The sequence below is a fragment of the Nicotiana tabacum genome, chromosome 4, assembly GCF_000715075.1.
Source record: "Nicotiana tabacum cultivar K326 chromosome 4, ASM71507v2, whole genome shotgun sequence".
Classification (NCBI taxonomy): Eukaryota; Viridiplantae; Streptophyta; class Magnoliopsida; order Solanales; family Solanaceae; genus Nicotiana; species Nicotiana tabacum.
The window spans coordinates 86,479,131-86,500,531 of record NC_134083.1 but is presented as its reverse complement, the minus strand read 5'-3'; the positions used below and the strand labels follow the sequence as shown (position 1 = coordinate 86,500,531).

Below are 21,401 nucleotides of genomic sequence, written 5' to 3'. Positions count from 1 at the left end.
GGGGGGATTTATTCGGAGTGTTGGAAATATAGCAATATTTTTTGTATTTTTTATTTTCCGAATGAAAAAAGGAAATACAATGGTAGGATTTGCCATCTTTCTTATTAAATAATTAAAAACCAATTGATCGGGAAAGGTGTTGTCATGGGAAAAAACAGTCTGTCCGGTTAGTGGGCTGGCATACCGGACTCTTAGTGGGTTGGATATTTCGGGTTCTAGTGGGCCCGTCCGGGTTCGGGCTTATCCGATTCGAACCCGTCCGGGTTCGGACTTAACGGGTCCGGACCGAGCTAGCTCAATTTTATTTTTTTTAAGTATATTTTATTTTTCTTATTCAATGTTATTAATACTTAAGTGTTTGCAAACTTGTAAGGCTTAGAATTAAACTTTAACCTTTAAAGTTTAAGTTTTAAATTTGAAATTTGAATTTTAAAATTTTAAAATTAAAATTAAGTGGCTACATAAAATTATTTAATAAGACCAATATGTAAGGATCAAACTTCAAATGCTTTCATTTCATATTTTCATTGCATAATAATACTTCAAATTAACTTGCAAGTTATATTTTTATTTTTTTTATTTTTGAACTTGCAAATTAAAAGTTTACAACAATTAAAAGTTTATTGTTTACTGTTGCCAAATGCCAATAAGAACAAATTATCTAATAAACTAAGACATTACGCTTAAATAAGTCTAATAAATTCAAAATAACACAAATTGTCTCAAATCAACTTAAATACGAATTCTCGGAAGACGCTCAAGACAACCCGTGATATGCTTCCTTAAACCATATGTGCCCTCCCTCTTTGGATGAACATTAAAGACCCGACCACAATGCTTACACTCTACTTTGTGAACTTCTTCATTATGTTATACCGTCTCAAAGTGTTCCCAAACATGTGAGCGCACTTTAGGAGCACGAGGCATGATTGAACTTGAACCTAACAAAAATGATACCACGCTTCACATGCTAATTGTAATTTTGTAGTGGCTACTGTACATAATTGAGAACTTGTGAGCAATAAGCAATTCAATAATCAAGAGGGAATTGAGAGAAGAAGAGAGCAAGTTGTGAGAAAAAATGAAGAAGATGGGGGCTATTTATAGTTTTAAAAGGCTAAAAATGTAATTTATCATTATTAGGGGTAGGGGGTAGGGGTGCTTATCAGGCGGATCGGGCGAATAATTATGCTTAACGATTCGGTTTATCGGTTATCGAATTATAAATGTAGTAATCCACTAGCTATCCAATAAGACAATGAGCGGATTGGTATCGGATTAACGATTATCAGGCGATTTATCGGCCAAACTAAATAAAACAAATTGGTATAATATTGAAATGAGTTCTTTTTTATGGGTAGTTTTGTTGACAGACTTCCTGTATGCACCCTAATAGACCTGATGAGCTTGATAGAATTGAAAATTCGGGTGGGAAAGCTATAAATTGGAATAGACATCGAGTCTTAGGAGTTCTTGCTAGTTCAAGATCTATAGGAAAATGTAAATATAAAAATTCTTAACGGGTTAACGGTTTATCCGATAAGAAAATTGAGTAATTCGCCCCCAAACCGTTAAGCCGTTAATTATAAAATCTTAATCCGTTCACCATCCATTACCCCGATAGTCCAATAAGCCATCGATTCGGTTCGATTAACGTTTTCGGTTTAGTTTTGAATAGCCCTAGTAGGGGTGACTAAAAGTGCAAAAAATGGCTGTTGCCTAACTGTCATTTTTTATTTTGATAGTTGGCAACAGTCTGAATTTTAAAAAATTAAAATTGCAACGGTGACTGGGCTAGACCGGACTGGAACCCGGTTAAAAGTTGTGGGGTTACCGGGCTAGCCGCGTTCCCTTGCATCAGTACCAGAAAAAGACCCGACCCCGTCTGGAACAACCCCTACCCTAGCCAATCCTTCCCATCCATTACCGGACCGGGTTGACTGGGCCGAATAAGGTCGGACCGGGCTATTAATGGGCCAACCCGACCCGAGTAACACCTTTACCCCAAACCCTACTGTCATAGTATAAATTTTTAACACCTGGTTCCTTTCCGGTTAAGTGTTTCTTTTCATTTGTCTCTCTTTTATTCTTTGTTATTTTGAAATTTAATCCTGTTTCGAAGAGTTTAAACGTTTGCTTGCATGAGTGGCTTTTCATATTGCCTTTCAGGTCTAATGTAAAAGGTAGAATTAATTAAAAAGGGTAATGTAAACTTTGCTGTTTGAATTTGGAAGAAATGCACCTCTGTCTGACGATCCCGTGTACATCTGTATGTCAAACGTGCCCAAAATCCTTTAGATTACATTTCAGCAGTGGAAAACAGAAGTTTAGTTCTGATAAGTAAAAGAGGTTGGGGAGAACAAGAAGAAAACAGTTCGGTTCCACAGTAAAAGTGGTGCCTATCAGATTTTTTTAACTAGAAAATTGAAGAAAAATTAAAGAGAACTATCACCATACAGGCAAGCACCTGTAATTTTGGGTTAAAGAGACAATATCTTGAACTTACACTTGCCAATGTCCTCCTTCCATTTTTTAACCCCTCCTCGGATTAAGATCGGTTGCCTAGTTAATCCACATCTTTTAAATTGACATTTGAATTACGTCTTTTCCTTTAACCAGAGAAGACGAAAAGGAGAGAAAGTCTTGTGATCAACTTATGATAAACCTAGAATAACTTTATAGCAAGACTTACAAATCCCCAATATAGAGGAAACATTATCACAAGAAATTCAGAAACAAAATACTCATTTGCAATGTCAACCTCTACTCAGATTAATTTGATGCAATAAATTGCAGAAATACCAACATATCAATTGAAACAAAAGGGGACTCACATAGATTTGATAGAGTGCTTTCTGGGTGCACTTCATGTTCAAGCTACAAGAGCAAGCATGATACCCTAGATAGAACTAATTAAACTCCAAAAGTACTTGACAACTAGTAAACTATAGCACAGCTGGCTAGATCTATTAGGTCAGTCTTACATGGACTTTCTTACCACTCATGCTTTCTACTACTAAGAGGCCTAGAATCTCAGAGCCCTTTTCTAATATCAAAATATACTAAAGACAACGTCCTCCACAATGGCAAAATACAAATGCAAAGTGAAATTCTATCTTCTCCTTCAAGCAGCAGCTCCCTCATTCAGCAGCATCTGATCGAATTGCCAGACACCTAAATCGCAACCAAAGAGGTAGATGTTAAGAGAACAATTGGGGAGAGCATTGTACAAATAGGAAATGAAGGTGTTTCACAATGAACAAGAAATATAATTTTTAAAAGGATTGCAATTTTACCATGTCCTTGGCCAACTCTTCTCAGCTGAGCAACATATTCTGAGATCTTCTTGATTGCGTCCACCTAATTAGAAAAATAGTGCCTTAAAATTTGTGAGCTACAAATGGTTTTAAGATTTAACCTCAGTATCTTTAAATGCGTATTGTAGTAGTATTTCTACAATGTAGTAAAACCATCACCTGTTCAACCAAGAACTCGCTTTCAAGAAAATCAGCCAAATGCACATCGTTGCTTCGTGAAGCTACCTGTTTTTTTAGAGTTTTAAGTACATCCGTTAAAACATAAAAATGGTCACATTCAAAAAGCAAGCATGTCATACTGCCCTACTTAATATATATATTATATACATATATCAAAAACCAACAGAGTGATCATCCCTACATCAAAATTGATCCAAAAGTATGTTAATACAACTGAACAAGAATTTGAAAGAAACTCACAGCGTGCAAGTTTAGAAGCCTTTGATTCGTCAACTTCTCCAGACAAAGTGCAAGCTCCATTGCTACAGAGCAAATTAAACAAAAAAGGAATTGATAAGTAAATAATAAGTTCAATGTCATTTTAGGAAATCTAACAATTGAAGTACTCCTATACTATGTTACTCGAACTCTCCGAATATATTACAAGGTGCGTGTCGGATCCTCCAAAAGTAGTGCATTTTTGGAGAATCGACACGGGTGCGGCAGCATTTTGGAGAATCCCCACAATAACTCCTATCTAAGAGCTTCCAGATTCACGAGGAAGGGCAGTAGTTAATACTTAGTAAAGAGCTACAGTATCAAAATAAATATGCACCTAACTCCATTTACTTTTCTAAGACAGCACTGCTTACAAACAGAAAAGATAAAGATCTGTGGGCCATTGCCACAGGTAATCCATGTCCCAGTTATTCAAGTAAATATTGACAGAGACAACCATTCATATTTAGCAACATGGCAGATATACGTCTATTAACTCCGGAATTAGAATTTACAGCTAGGAGAAATGGAGCAAAACTTACCATACAATGCATCTCCCTTCTCACAGTGATCAAACTCAGTAGGTGGCGCACAGATAGACAGCAGCTTCACCCTCCCACCGCGCTTGTTCTAGAAACAAGGAACACAAAATTTAGAAGTCATCTACTATAAAAACAAGGCAAGAGGAAACACAACTATGATAGCAGCAAATCGTCGAACACCTGGAATTCCATCAATTTCTCAGCGTGCTCTCTTTCCTCTAGACTAGATTCCTTGAAAAACCTAAAGTAAACAAAGCAATAACTCAGAATTAAAAAGAAAAATGTAAAAATCCACATAGGAAGACCATCAAAATTTCAAGAGGGTTTTCCGGAAAAATTACTTTGCAAGACCCTTGAGAGCAACGTTGTCTCGATCGAAATACGCAAACATCGCATGATAAACATATGAATTATTGTATTCCACACTGCAATCAGAGAATAACTCATGAATAATCTCATATTAACAGATTTAACCCTTGCTTTACCTATTGAGTTGAAAAATAAAAAATAAAAGATTAAAGGTTAGGAATATAAGAACTCACTTGATCTGTTCATTAACAGCAGCTTCGCAATCATCGCAGTACTTCTGGCGGCAAAGAGAGGTATCAGGAACAGCGGGTACAAGCATCAACTCCTTCTTCAACTCTTCAAAGGGTTCAAAGACAACGCCGGTCAAAGGCTTGTGGTTCGTCGCCTTTGAAGCAGAAACAACGAACCGATTTCCACTTTTTGGGGAAAAGCTCTTCGAAGATGAGAACAAAGGGCTCAGATTTTCCCCTTGGGTGTTCAACAAAGCAAAAGCTGGTGCCGCCTTGAGAAGCATGGTTCAAAATTAGGGTATGCAGAAAATTAGGAGAAAAGAAGAAGAAAAAACAGGGGAAATATGAGAGAGGAGAAAATTCAGTGTGTGGTGAGGACTTATGATAGGAAGGGGAAAATGAGTCCTATTGATATACAAAATGCTGAGTGGAGCAGGAGACCGTGAGGACCGTTAGATGAATTGACAAGTGGATGGCTGTGATTGATTGGCGGACAGAGGCGCGTGGTTGGCTTGTGGCATATCTGGAGATGTTCTGGTCTTCTTGGTCCACACTGCAGGACAGCGTTTTTACCCCAAAAGACAAGAAAAAGTTGGTGTAACTTTTGGAAAAGATTTTTTTGAAAGAAAAAAATTGTGACATTTTTTTTATTTTTTATTTTTATTTTTATTTTTATTTTTTGTAATTTTAGGAAGATGGATAAAAGTTGAACTCCCCGAATCAAAAGACCACTTATGTTGAAAAGAATTTCAAAAACTGTTTTAAAATTTTAAATAAACATGTTTTTTGAAATTCTTTTGTAAGATTCCAAAACTTTCCACAATCAATTTCAGATTTTGCTTCATATATTAGTTTTCCTTTTTCCACGTCGCTTATATGGAGGACCAAAATTCCAAAAATGTAGAGGAAAATTGGGGACAGTTTTGGTCTTTTCCTCTTCTTTTTCTTTTTCTAATGTATTGTTTTAATTTTGAGACACAAATTTTCTCTTTTCTTCTTGGATTTGCTTATATTTTGTGGTTCACATTTCAAGGTAATTGTATTTGGCAATCAGGTTTGGTGTGAACGCCTTAGATGCTTCATTCTAAATCTGCTATTACATATTGAACATCTTATACTGTGTACTTTAAGGATAATTTGATTTGGAGACAAGTTTTATTGGGTCAATAATACGGAAATTATATTATGAGGGTTAAATAACAATTATAATAATAATGAAAGAGTTAAATAATAATAAAATTATTTAATGATTACATTTTTCTCTTGTAATATGGTTGATTCAATGATTAAAAATAAAATATATGAGGTATAATATAATATATATATTTAATTTTAGATCAATATGGATAAACTTTTATTTTCAATTTCAACTATGATAAGAATTTTGGAAAAGGATATGTTTGTCATATGATTATCTATTTCCTGATTGTTATCCCATATTGCATGCCCAAATAAAAAAAATTCAATTAAATATAAAATAAAATAATCTCACATTCATACCGACATTATTATCCTACTGTTTCAACCAAATCACCCCTAAAAAGGTGGTCAATTGTTTAACGGAGTGAGCGGGCTTATCGTGCATTTTAAAACTCCACTGTCCACAATAAATGATTATTTTTATCTTTGGCACATATATTAAGAAAATGCGAACTCTTAGAGAAAAAAGATGTTACTAAATTAATTATAATTAATTGTTACCTTGACACATTGAAATATATAAACAAAGGTAAATTTTGAAAAAATAAAATTAATTCTTTCTTGATGATATAAATGAACACTTATTTTGAACCAAAATAAAAAAGATTAAATGGTCATTTAATATGGATCAGAAGGAGTACTATTTAAATCTTTAGGCAAATGAAAATAGAAAGAAAAAGAATATTATGGCCATATCCTTTTCGGATCTCGAATTGAAGGGAGTCAAATTCGAGTCACCACTTAATTTGATAATATATCACAAGTAGGGGTGTACATACGTCAGGTTGGTTCCTATTTTCTAATTACCAAACTAAATCAATTGTATCGGCTTATTTAATTTAAATACCAAACCAAACCAATAAAAGTCGGATTTTTTAATCTCGATTTTTCTCGGTTTTTTCGTATTTTTTCAGTTTTTTTTTGCATAAAGTCTTCATAGCACAAACGTAACATTTTGTGTTTCAAATATTTCTTTAATCCTAGTAAGACAGAATTATATAAGGTATTTTTCAATAAAATAACATAAATATGAGATGAGTCATGGCATTGTACTAAAATACAACAACAACAACCCAGTGAAACTCCACTAGTGGGGTCTGGGGAGGGTAGTGTGTATGCAGACCTTACCCCACCCCGATGGAGTAGAGAGGCTGTTTCCGAAAGACTCTCGGCTCAAAAAGACGAAAAGAGACAATGTCAGTATCACCAATAGAAACCATAAGAAAAATAACATTATGAAAATGAGAAAGTAGATGCAAAGTAAATGTGATAGACCGTATATAGGTCCGTCACTATGAAAAATAAAAGAGTAGTAAGAAACAACATTGCCACTAGCTCACATCGACAAAAACCTTACCCGACTAGCCTCACAAAGGTACGAAGTAAAGGAGACTCAACTACCTCCTAACCTACAACCCTAATACTCGACCTCCACAACTTCCCTATCAAGAGTCATGCCCTCGAAAATCTGAAGTCTCGCCATGTCCTGGTATTGTACTAAAATATTCAACAATAAAGATAATAAAAGCGCATAAAATAAATATTATTAATAAGCCATAATGTAAACAAACATAATTTAAAATTATGACTAATAAGTATTATTATTTACATGACTAACCACTAAAAGAAAAATAAGTTATACATTTTATCTAAACCATGAAAAATCTAAAAAATAGATATCCAACACTATTTTCATTCATAGTATAATTGAATGTCTTTTATTAGAATTAGTATTGATTTGATTTTGGTTTAGGATTTATTTGAGTTACTAACATTTATGGACTATAAAACTTATTGGATCATACAAAAATTATAAGCCCAAGCTTAAAATAATATGTTAAAAGATAAAATTACGAAAAAGTTTAAGAAATATTTATAAACTACACTACAATAAATATTTTTATGTATTAAATATATTTAAAATTTTTATACATATAATGTCGGGTTAGTTTGCTTTCGGTTTGACTTTTTTTAGTTAAAAGCAAACCAAACCAAATAAGATCGAATTTTTTTTTTCGATTTGACTCGGATTATCGGATCGGTGGGTTTATCGGTTTCATTTGTACACCCCTAATCACTAAGTGATGAAGGGCAAGCTCATATGACTGCAACTTAATAAAAAAGTATCATTGAAAATACTCCGATTTGTTAAAAATCATTATCTTCTGTACTAAAAATATATTTTAATATAATTAGCAAGGCTTAACCACTAATCTCACTGCGCAAGGAACATGAACATCCTTAAAAGAGAGAAGATCTCAACTTATTGTCTTAGATTTTTGAGATTTTAAAAAAATGAGTTTTTTAAGACCACTTTTTCAATTTTTTCGGATTTTCCCCCATTGACAAAATCGCAATATTTTTTTAAAAATAAAATGCACGTCAAAATATAATTTGAAAATTCAAATAATATTTTTCAATTTAACTCCAAATACTATTTATTTTTGGATTAAAATTACAATTTTAATCCAAACCCTACTTATTCCTCTTCGTTGACAATTAATGTTGTTCTTCACTCCTTGTGATGCACTTTATTTCTCTAACACAAGATTTATTTCAATTCAGTTTTCAAGATTTTTAATATTTTAATATGGTAAAAATTTACCCGCACCGGGTATTTATGCCCGACAAATAAATATTTGACACACAACACTTTATTTAACTACAACTATTAGTGATTAACTATAATTAACTATCTTGTATTTACGTCTAACGGCAACTAAATAACGGAAATTAATTAACACGTGGTTTTGTTATGTTTTCGTTCATTCTGTTACCAGTTATCTACATCATCTTGTTCCAGTAGTTAAAAACTTCCCCTTGAAATTAAATCTCATAAAACTCCTGTGCCACTAAATTCTATCATTAAGGTACATCTTCATTCACAAACTCGACAAGCAATATAAGGAAGTCAAGAGCGCAATTTTGATTATGTATATGTAATTGGCCGTTTCAGCCAACTAAGCATTCAAGGGTTTCCTACAAAAGTTTTATTAGCCTACAAAAACAATCACGGATTTTCTTGAATGTGTGTAAATACTACCATCAAAATTCAAAAGATAAGCTTCTCTTCCGAAAATTCAAACCAAGTTGTAGTTTTGGAATTGCGGCTTCTGGTTTGCAATCAAGAAATGAAAAACCGAAACGTTAGAAGAAGAACGGACGGTGACGGCAACCCTATCGATTGTAAATGTTACGCTAATGACTTCGCTTATTTTTTCTTTATTAAAAATATGCCTCTAGACCTTAGTTTGTCTTGTGTGGTTAATTAAACTAAATCGGGTGTAAATACTCTATGCGGACAAGTTTTTACCTTTTAACATTGTCATTTGAAATGGGAAAATATCAATTTATAAAATGTATTTCAGTGTACGTTTAGAATATTTAACTTTATTTATTAAAAAGTTAACTTAATTTATGTCTAGTTAATCTTACCTTTACGAAGTGAATTATCTATATTTAGTTTAGCAAAAAGTTTCACTCTAAAAACAAAGCGAACTAAATTTTTGAGAAGGATGAATAGGTGAATACAATAATTTACCGTCAGTGGAATTGGAAATCACTATTGCCATTCTCTAAGTATAGGGCTTTGCGTTCGACTAATTCAGATTCGTGCGCATAGACCTATTAAAAGAGGAAACATTTTCTATCAGTTTTTTTTCTTGAATACTTAAGACTCGAATCTACGACTTCTGATTAAGGATGAAAACATTTTATTCATCTCGTTGTAACCCTTGGTGATGTTACTTTATGAATTTCATTCAAAGATCATGAACAATTAAAACTTACTAGGGAGTCATTAAGTTTACGAATAGGATAATATGAGATTTTGTACTACTTGATTATGTAGAAGAATTTCAGATGGGGGAATTATACATAATTGGGATATATAAGGCTGGGCCCCATTAAAATTGAGATCGAATTTTTGCGACAAAAATATCTTTATTGAAAGAGTAGATTTAAATAATCTATATGAATTAGACGTATCATGTATGTACAAGATACAAGGATACCATACAAAGTTAGTTGTAATTTGTAAAGGTAGAAATCTTACATAAGGATACCATACAAAGTTAGTTGTAATTTGTAAAGGTAGAAATCTTACATAATTCTTTCTTTTAAAAAATAGGCCAAATACATAGACATCCCATTAAATTTGGTCCAATTTTTTTTTATTTTGGCACTCTAATTCAATCTTGTTCCATTTTGGCCCTCCAACCCCATTTTTTATGTTTTATTTTAACACAAAAACTTTTATCCGACGTAAAAATTAAGCGCGTATACATACTTGCTTGGCCAAATACATAGACAACCCATTGAACTTGACTCCATTTTTTATTTTGGCATTCTATCTCAACCTTGTTCTATTTTGGCATTCTATCTCAACCTTGTTCCATTTTGACCCTCCAACTCTATTTCTTATATTTCATTTTGGCACTCTATCTCAACCTTGTTCCATTACGGGTTCGAAAGTTTATGAAATTTGTGGGTATTTCAGGATATACATGCACACACGTTTCACAAAATATAAAATTTATTTCAAAATATTTTATTTTTAATTTTTTTTACGAAACCGACCAACTTCGGTCGTTTTTTTGGTGAGGAAGGAAATAATGAAGATGAAATATGGGGGAAGGAAGTTGGGAGATTAAAAATGGAGCCAACATTTATTTTATTACTGTTGGAAAAGGAATTTTGCCATTAACAATCTGCCTCACGCGCCTACCATGTGAGCCAATTCATACTATGTGACTAATTGGCTTTTGTGTTAAAATAAAATATAAGAAATAGAGTTGGAGGGCCAAAATGGAACAAGGTTGAGATAGAGTGCCAAAATGAAAAATGGAGCCAAGTTCAATGGGTTGAAGAAGGAAATTTGCCCAAAAAAATCTCCCTCATGCGCCTAAAGGGTGAAGCAATTCACACTCTGAATCTAGTCAGCTTTTGTATTAAAGTGAAACATAAAAAATAGAGTTAGAGGACCAAAATGAAACAAGATTGAGTTAGAGTGCAAAAATAAAAAATTGGGCCAAATTTAATGGACTGTCTATGTATTTGGCCTAAAAAATACATAGTGGAATCCACCTTTATTCTATTTGATAAAAGATATTCCTTTTGTCCACAAAAAGGATAATATTTTCCATGAAAGAGGGTAATAATCCCCTCGAATATCCATTATTATCCATAGATTGATGAAAAATTAAAGAAAACAATATACTAGAGTTTTATCATTTCATCAATCCCAAATCCATATACCAAACGATTGGAGAGTGCAATAATTACCTAACTCAAATAACCAAATATAGAATAAGGACTCCATTAGATAAATTTGACTGAAAACTGGAAGCAATTACAAACAGGAAAAACAATGGAACAGTGGCCAAAAGATATATACTAACGTATCAGTTGATGGTTGTTTTACCAGCAGTCCAAATAAAATCGTTAGGCTCTTGGATGGTTGTTTCACGCGTTTGCTCCTCCCCAACTTGATCTAAATAGTTAGGCTGAATACATATAGAGATAAACCCAAGATTTTAGCGTGACGAAACTACCCGTATCCTGTTCAGCTAGTACTTCCTAAAAGCTTGTAGTATCAGGATGTCAAATGATTTAAATTAATCATTTTTAAAGTATATACATACAAGATTTCTGTCGAAACTAATGGGGTGGTTCTGTGACCCTTTTGTTTACCCTTAAAATTGGATAACAATTAAACTTATAATGAGGTTCTAAGGATATGTGATTTTACTTAATACCAATAGATAAATATGAAGATTAATGACAGAAATGAACTATAAAGTAAAGCGAACCAATATTGAAACGGAATTCGACCCTCGAGCTAGGATGCCCTCGAATTGATTGATACCAAAACAGTTAAGAATAAAGCAAGCTGATGGACAAGAGAGTATAAGCTAAAGAGATAGAGAGTTATATTGGCTTTTTTATGCGAGAACAATGTGTCTTACAAATGGTTAATACTCCCCTTTATATAGTAGAGGAGTTCTACTTATGGTATAACTCTAATTACAGAAGAAAATCTCATTATTAGCTAATTAACCATTTCTGATTTGATCCATTCCGAGATTTACGCTATGATCCTCGACCAGTCACCGAGATTTACGCCGTGATCCTCGACCAGTCACAGATATCTCACCTTTCTGTTATTGTGCTATCTTCGATCTTGCTCGATGTCTGCTTCGATCGCTACTAGCTTCGATCTCGACAGATATCTCGGTTCTGAACTTTCCGTTACGAGGTCATCCTTTGATGCAATCTCCCAGTCTCGGCCAAATAGTAAAATCGGATGGGCCCGATTTTAACCGTATACAGATAGTCCCCTCGTGTTTTTGGAGTGTAATGACAAGAAATGAATTGAGCCTTCGATTTTTCTACCTCGACATGTCATGACGTCATCCTCGTGACGTAAGCGACGGAAGTGACCGAAACGTCCCGTCTGTACAGTTACCAAGGCATTAAATGCGCGTCAGTCGATGGTCGGCCACCGCCAATTTTGAACCGTCGTTGTGAAATCTATAAATAGCTCCTCTGCTCACCATTTCAAACTTTTACTTTCAAATTTCCAATCTCCAAAGCTTTTTACACCTTCTAAGGTCTTCATCTACAAATCTACGATTTTTACTGCTAACCTCTTCTTAGAACACCAAATCTTATCATCTCCATCAATTTTTAAATTCAAATCCAAATGGCGAAAACGTCAAAAACTGTTCCTCAAAAGGAAAACGCTTCTTCATTGCGATTGGCCGACGACAAAACACCGGTGGAGCTGCGCCCCGATGAGTGTGTTCCCGGGGGGTACGTTCTCACTTCTGACTTTAAAACTGATAAAGTCTCATCGATTCCTGGTCAATGCGAGCCAGTGTCGAGGTATATATGCTCGATAACCGAGTGATACCTTAAGCAGGTAAAGAAAGACTGCAACTGGGAGGGCAAAGAGGTGGCCCAACCCCCGAAGAGGACATCACCACCTATGTGGAAGGGTTTCTAAGTGTTTACACTTACTCTTTCATGCTGGGCTCCCTCGACCCCATCGTCGTTGATTTTTGCCGTCAATACCAAATAACCCTAGGCCAAGTCCATCCTTCCTTTTGGCGAATTGTTATTCTGCTCCGATTCTTCGTGAGCAAAGTCGAGGGGATGCCTTTCACCCTCGATCATCTCATCAGGTTGTACAGCCCCCGCCTCTATCGAGGCGGGTTAATAAAACTCCAACGCTGGGCTACCAAAGTGTTGTTCTAGAGCATAGACGAGGACAAGGACCGAGGCTGGATGAGTCGGTTCGTTCGAGTAAGGACTTCCGACCTAATCCCATCCGAGAAGATGCCATTTCTCGAGAAATGGAATATGAAGCGTAAGTACAATCCCACTGTTAGCTCCTATTTACTATTTTGCTCATTTGCTTCTTCTCATTGATATCCTTTTCCGTGATGTAGCGGTCGCTTGGATGCCCGGTGCAATTCCTAACCTCAAGAGCTGGGTTCGGGACATGGCCTCGACCTCTACGTATGCGGAGCACTCATTGCGCGATTTATCAAAGGGCTGATGGGAGGCCAAAACTCATGGTAAGCCCCTTTTCCACGTCTTTGATGATTTTGTTAAAGCGTTTCTTACTTAATTTCTTTTCATATAGGCCTTGGCAAAGATGATGTCATAAAGCCATTATCTTGTGAGGAGAAGACTTCGATCCCGACACCGAAATCGGCGAACGATAAAAAGAGGAAAAAGATCTCAACCTCTGAGGATCCAGAACCTAAAAAGAAGGCGTCTCGTAAGCCGAGGAAGAACATCATCCTCCTGACCGAAGACTCTGTTCGGCGTCTAAGGGATAAAGATGAAGAAGAGGAAGAAGACGACTTCGGGCTGGTGGCCCGAGTGGGAATGAGAACTGAGGCCCCCAAAGCCACTGAATCGGTGAAGACTGTAGAAACTCCGTGTCGAGATAAGGAGGTCTCGGGAAGAGACTTTGGCGAAGTCCCCGAGTCATCGAGGATTGAATATGCCTCGCACCATAATGAGCCAACGATGGGTACGACTGTAGGGGCTGGTCTCGAGTCTCCTCGAGATGGAAAGAACGCCCCAAGTGATCCACTTGGGGTAGTAGAAATTAGAGGCTCCTTGATGCTCCCCTCGTTTTTCGAGGAGATGATTCAAGAGGCTCGGGCCTTGAAGACCCTCTCCATCGAAGGAGCCCATGGATCCCTTCCATGATTACTTTACCGAGGTTGAAGATGCTATCATCCTGAGCGACTTGGAGGTCTCGAGGAAGGACTCGGGTGAGGCATCAAGCCTTTTCAACGAAGCGCATCAAGCTCTGAATTGGGTAAGCTTAAATCCCCTTGTTGGTATTACCCTTGTGTTCATGTTTATCTTCATGTCTAACTTTTTTTCTTCTTTCTACGTAGGCCTCGGTGCTTCATCGGGAAGCATTTTCTTGGTCTCGAGTTGAGATGAGTTGGTATGATACCAACCTCCGAGGGCTCACGGAGGAGAGAAATGCCCTTAGACTTCTTTGTGGGCAAAAATAAGAGGAGACCAAGGACCTCCGAGCCGAGTTGGCCAAGGCTCACCAAGATCAGACCGACCTGATCGAGCAGGTAATGAAAATCTTAAAAGCTCATGGGCTCGATTCGGGAACGGTGGCTAACATTTCAATCTCACAGCTGCAGCAGAAGGTCGAGAGGATCGAGAAGCTCTGCGAGGAGGTCAATATGATGAAGGCGGAGACCTTGGGGTGGAAAAAAGGTATGGACCGCTTTGCTGTAGAAAAAGAGACTGCTTTATCCCAATTTTCATCGGCCGAAAGTCAGCTTCGAGGCATGAATGAGAAGAGCTCGGCTCAGGAAACAAAATAAGGGAGATCGAAGCTCGGTTGGCTTCCGAACTTGCAAAGGCCAAATCTGAAGCTGAAAAGGCTAAAGCCGAGGCAGATACGATCGTGGCCGTCTACCAGGCCGATGCTGAAGCCGCTCAAGTCCAAGCGAGAGAGGCAGCCGAGACCTCTCAAACTCGAGCATATTGGATTACTGAACTCGCCAAATGCCAATCTCGGAGGGAAACCCTCGAGGAGATCCACGCTCGAGGTTTCGATCTTACCGATGAGATAATAAAGGCTAGAGAGAATGAAGCCGATGCTGGAGCGCTGACCTCCGATGATGATGATGATGACGCCGAGAGCAAGAACGGGGGGGACCTCGATGGAGAAGAAGCTACCCCCGGAGAAAATTAGGAACCTTAGGGTTTTTTACTTTTGATTTTTTGTGTAGGATCCTGATCGGACCTTGCAAATATTCTCATATATATAAAGATCTCTTTTCGACTTGTCTTTATTTCATTTTCTGCCTTGTGAGAATTTTGTTTCATTTATGCCTTATGAAAATTTTGTTCATAAGTTCGAGGCTTAGGCAATTTGATCGAAGCCGGACTAGTGTAGTTTTTATAATCGAGTGAGTGCTTGCTCGAACTCGGAGTAGGGTGACCCTTAGGTTTTAATTGAGCGAGGATGATTTCTCGAACTCAAAAATAAAATAGCCCTTTAGGCTCTGGAATTAGGCCGATACGGCCATAGTAATAAGAATGGCTTTCTCCCCCTTTTCGGCTTGAAAAGTTTATTGTTTAATCATATAAAATCTGTTGTGCCTTAGCATGAAATGAAGAATTTGTTCAAAAGTTCGAACGACTTTATACCCATTAGGGTTTTCGAGGGTCGATATTATCGATACCCTTAGTAATTCAGCCGAGGGTAGCCTTTTTAACCGGTTTATGAAAAGATTCGAAGGCCTATTTTATAACAGAAATCGGACGTCTCCGAACCGTGTTAATTTGGCCGTAGCCTTTAGCTTGAGATTTGTATTTTGGGCTTGTTCCCCTGTTATACTTTGAACTTGTTCGAAGTATCAGTCCCTGAGTGGGGTGGCCGTGGCCTATAAAATTGAGGGTTGCCTTTTTAAGGTCTTACGATCTCGAGGTTTTAGTAATTCGATCATGTCGATTTTTCTGATGGTGGTCCCTGAGTGCGGGGTCAATTGTTCGAACTTTAGTTGTGACTGGCCCTTAAGCTAGTTTCCACAATAGATCACAAGCACGACATTGTAAAGTAAAAATTTCTCTAAGGCATGAAATATCCGGCAAGGAAAAATACTTTTTTCAATAGATTAACATGCGTTCATGTTTTCCATTAGGGCTCGAGTAATCTACATGGGCATGGTTTGTTCAACCATTTGACCCTTACAAAATTTTCCTATCGAGACCCTGTCGGCACGAAGTAGTTTCCTATCCGAGGGTGATGCCCCCCCAGTATTCGAGGTTGATTGTAAAGGAGCCTCAGATACTGTTGAATTGCTCTAAGTTAGCATGAACAATGAACAACAGTTGCCTCGTTAAAAACCTTGCTGGAAAAACCCATTTGGGACAAAAACCGGTCTAAGGGAAAAAGAGTGCAACACATGCTTTCAGACCTAAGGACTTTGTGTTTTAAGAATCCTTCGATGTCTTCGATTAAACACCTGCAAATGGTTAGTATGAAATATAAACGAAAATGGAGAAGGTCATACCTTAGCAATAATATCGTTTGAGGAGTGATATATTCTAATTATTTGGTAACTGTTCGTCGTTCATCGTGCCAAGTTTGTAGGATCCCTTTCCGATGATATCGAGGACCTGATATGGTCCCTCCCAGTTCGGGCCAAGTTTTCCTTCATTTGGGTCTCGAGTATTGATGGTGACCTTCCTCAGAACCAAGTCCCCGATTTTAAAGTGTCAAAGATTGGCTCTTCGATTGTAGTACCTTTCGATCCGTTGTTTCTGTGCGGCCATCCGAACAAAGGCGGCTTCCCGTTTTTTATCTAGAAATTCGAGACTTGTATTCATAGCCTCATGATTTGACTCTTCTGTTGCATATCGAAACCTGACGCTAGGTTCCTCGACTTCAACTGGGATCAGAGCTTCGACGCCATATACTAAAGAGAATGGTGTTGCCCCCGTACTGGATTTTAACGTTGTTCGATACGCCCAAAGGACTTTGGGCAATATCTCTCTCCATTTTCCCTTAGCGTCATTCAATCTTTTTTTTAGATTTTGAATGATGGTCTTGTTTGTCGATTCGGCATGTCCGTTCCCACTAGGATGATATGGCATCGACAAGATCCTTTTTATTTTGTGATCTTCGAGAAACTTTGTCACTTTGCTGCCGACGAATTGCTTTCCATTGGCGCATACGATCTCGGCAGGCATCCTGAATTAGCATATAATGTGGTCCCATATGAAATCTTTGACTTCTTTCTCTCTAATTTTCTTGAGAGCCTGTGCTTCAACCTACTTATAGAAATAGTCAGTCATAAACAAAATAAATTTAGCTTTACCTGGGGCCGATGGTAGAGGGGTGACGATATCCATTCCCCATTTCATGAATGGCCATGGGTATAAGTCTGAGTGGAGTTGCTCTCCGGGTTGGTGAATCATCGGCTCATACCTTTGACATTTGTCGCACTTTCGAACAAACTCTTTTGTATCATTTTCCATATCGTCCAAATAGTATCCTGCTCTGATGACTTTGTGAACCAATGATTCGGCACCAGAATGATTTCCACAGGTGCCCTCATGGATTTCTCGTAGGACGTAGTCGGTATCTCCTAGTCCCAAACATATTGCCAATGGTCCATCGAACATCCTTCTATACAGTGTTTCGTCTTTGCCTAATGTGAATCGTGCGTCCTTCATACGTAGAGTTCTCGATTCCCAAGGATCCGATGGAAGCTTCCCGTTCTTTAGGTATTCGATATATTTGTTCATCCAATCCCAGGTCAGACTTGTGGAGTTGATTTCGGAGTGTCCTTCTTCGATTACTGACCTTGAAAGTTGTACGACAGTCCCCGAGCTAATCTCGTCGTCTTCAACTGATGACCCCAAATTTGCGAGGGCATCTGCCTCGCTGTTTTGTTCTCAAGGCACATACTGTAGGGTCCATTCTTTAAACCTATGTAGAGTCACTTGTAGTTTGTCCAAGTATCTCTACATTTGATCTTCTCGAACCTCGAAGGTTCTGTTGACTTGGTTTACCACAAGCAAGGAGTCACATTTGGCCTCGATGACTTCTGCTCCCAAACCTTTAGCTAGCTCGAGACCTGCAATCATGGCCTCATACTCGGCCTCATTGTTAGTTAACTTGGCAGTTTTGATAGTTTGTCTAATTGTATTACCCGTGGGTGGCTTCAAAACGATGCCTAACCCGTACTCCTTCACGTTCGAAGCACCGTCTGTGAAGAGGGTCCACACCCCCGATAATGTACCCGACTTTATTAATAGTTCCTTTTCGACCTCGGGTACGAGGGCTGGCGTAAAATCGGCCACGAAATCCGCTAAGATTTGAGACTTGATAGCTGTTCGGGGTCGATACTCGATATCGTACCCACTAATCTCGACAGCCCATTTGTCCAATCGGCCTGAAAGTTCAGGCTTATGCAAAATATTGCAAAGAGGATAAATAGTCACCACGCAGATCGAGTGACACTGAAAATATGGTTTTAATTTTCTAGAGGCGCTTATTAGGGCAAGCGCTAATTTTTCTAAGTATGGGTACCGAGTCTCGGCCTCACCTAAAGTTCGACTAACATAGTAAACATGAAATTGCGTAAAATGCTCTTCTCGAACTAGGACCCCACTTACCGTGATTTTTGAGACTGCTAAGTACAAGTCGAGTCGCTCGTCCGCTTTCGGGGTATGAAGCAGTGGCGGGTTAGAGAGGTACCGCTTTAATTCTTCCAATGCTTGTTGGCATTCTGGAGTCTATGCAAAATTGTTCTTCTTTTTTAGCAGTGAGAGGAACCTCTGACTTCTATCTAAAGACCTCGAGATGAATCGGCCTAGGGCGGCTATGCGCCCTGTTAATCTTTGTACAGACATAACATTATCCACGACTGTGATGTCTTCGATTTCCTTGATCTTATCGGGGTTGATTTCGATTCCCCGATTTGATACCATAAAGCCGAGGAACTTGTCCAAGGAGACCCCGAATGCACATTTCTCCGGGTTGAGCTTCATGTTGTATTTTCTTAGTATATCGAAGGTTTCCTGCAAATGTGTCAAATGGTCCTCTGCTCGCAGGGACTTAACAAGCATATCGTCAATATAAACCTCCATTGATTTACCTATTTGTTCTTTGAACATTCGATTTACTAAGCGTTGATAAGTGACACCAGCATTTTTTAGTCCAAATGACATTACATTATAACAATAGGTACCGTAATTAGTGATGAACGAAGTCTTTTCCTGATCCTCCGAGTTCATTTTTATTTGATTGTACCCGGAGTAGGCATCGAGAAAACTAAGGATCTCATGGCCGGCCGTGGCATCGATCATGTGATCGATATTCGGCAGAGGAACAGAGTCTTTAGGACATGCTTTGTTTAAATCTTTATAGTCTACACACATTCTAAGTTTCTTTCCCTTTTAGGGACTACGACTACGTTTGCTAACCATTCGGGATATTTTACCTCCTGAATGGATTCTATTTTGAGAAGTTTGGTTACCTCGTCCTTGATGAATGAATGTTTTACCTCAGACTGAGGCCTTCTCTTTTGTTTTACCGGGCGGAACTTCGTGTCCAAGCTCAGTCAATGTGTAGTGGTCTCCGGCTGGATTCCTGTCATATCTAGGTGGGACCAAGCAAAACAATCCATATTATCGATAAGAAATCTAATGAGTTTTTTCATGAGCTTGGGGGTTAACCCCGTACCCAGGTATACCTTTCTATTGGGTAGATGCTCGATCAGTATGACTTACTCCAGTTCCTCGACAGTCGATTTGGTGGCGTCGAAATCCTCGGGGATTATGAAGGATCGAGGGATCCCATAGTCATTGTCCTCGTTTGTTCCCTGCTTCTCTAACTGAGTCAAGGCTGGTGGTTGTGGTTGCTATTTAGCTTTCTGTTTTCCTTTGGACTTCGATCCCTTTGTTGATGAAAGCACCGATACCGGTATTACTTCCTCGATCTCGAATATCTCTTTTGCAGCATGTTATTCACCATACACCGTTTTTACTCCATACGGTGTTGGGAACTTCTGCATTTGGTGAAGGGTTTAGGGGACTGCCCTCATGTTATGAATCCAGGGTCTTCCGAGCAGTGCGTTGTATCTCATATCGCCCTCGATCACATGGAACTTCTTTTCTTGAATAGTTACGACTACATTTACTAGTAGGGTGATTTTACCTTTAGTTGTTTCACCCGCCATGTTGAAGCCATTGAGAATCCGAGCTGTGGGTATGATTTGATCTTGTAGGCCGAGCTACTCCATGACCCTCGATCGAATAATATTGGCCGAGCTTCCTGGATCAATTAAAACACGTTTAATCTGAATTTTATTCATAAGGATAGAGATTACCAAAGCATCATTGTGGGGCTGTGAGATCCCTTCTACTTCCTCATCATTGAATGATAAAGTGCCTTCTGGCACATAGTCTTGAGTTCGTTTTTCCCTGGTGATTGATACTTTAGTGTGTTTGAACACATGCCCTTGTGGAATATCGATCCCGCCAACGGTCATGTGAATCACGTGTTGTGGTTCTTCCTACTCGTTTTTCCTATTTTCATCCTTGTCTATGAAATGGTTCTTAGCTCGGTCGCTCAAGAATTCTCGAAGGTGAACCTCGTTGAATAGACGGGCCACCTCCTCCCTTAGTTGTTTGTAGTCTTCGGTTCTATGACCATGTGTACCGTAGTATTTGTATATTTGATTGGGGTTTCTTTGTGATGGATCGGTTTGTAGGGGTCTGGGCCATCTAGTATCTTTGATTCTCCCAATGGCTGACACAATACTTGATGCGTCGATGCTGAAGTTGTATTCTGATAATCGTGGTGCTTCTGTGGGATCGGCATGTTTATCGAAGCCATTTTTGCTCATGAGCCCTCGAGAGCTCTGTCCTCGATCGTTCCTTCGATCATTTCAGATGGGATTTTGTCCTGGGCCGCTGTTTCTACGATCTGCATTTATGGTTGATACCGATCTCTGTTCGACCGGGGTTCTGTGTCGATATCCCTTTGAGTTCTGCCGACGGGCCTGTTTGGATAAACGGAAACAGAAGGGGTCCCCAATTGATCATCCTCGACCCTGATCTTTGACTGGTACCGATTATGTACATCGGCCCAGGTTACTGCTAGATATTCAATTAAATTGTGCTTTAGTTGTCGTGATACCACCGAACTTGGTTCGTTCAAACCTTGAGTAAAGGCCTGAACAGCCCAATCGTCTGTGACCGCTGGTAGTTCTATACGTTCTATCTGAAATCGAGATACGAATTCCCTCAACATTTAGTTGTCTTTTTGTTTCACCTTGAAGAGGTCCGATTTTCTAGTC

At 38.2% G+C, this 21,401-nt stretch overlaps 1 protein-coding gene across 1 annotated transcript; it reads right to left on the bottom strand.

Moving 5' to 3' along the window:
• Window positions 1–2,792: 2,792 nt before the first annotated feature.
• Window positions 2,793–5,223, bottom strand: LOC107789800 (ferritin-1, chloroplastic; the record flags this gene model as incomplete). Its single annotated transcript, NM_001325479.1, is given in 8 exon segments — window positions 2,793–3,174; window positions 3,297–3,360; window positions 3,477–3,542; window positions 3,738–3,799; window positions 4,298–4,385; window positions 4,478–4,538; window positions 4,639–4,722; window positions 4,840–5,223. Coding segments are annotated over 8 exon segments (756 nt in total). The 3' UTR covers window positions 2,793–3,124.
• Window positions 5,224–21,401: the final 16,178 nt, after the last annotated feature.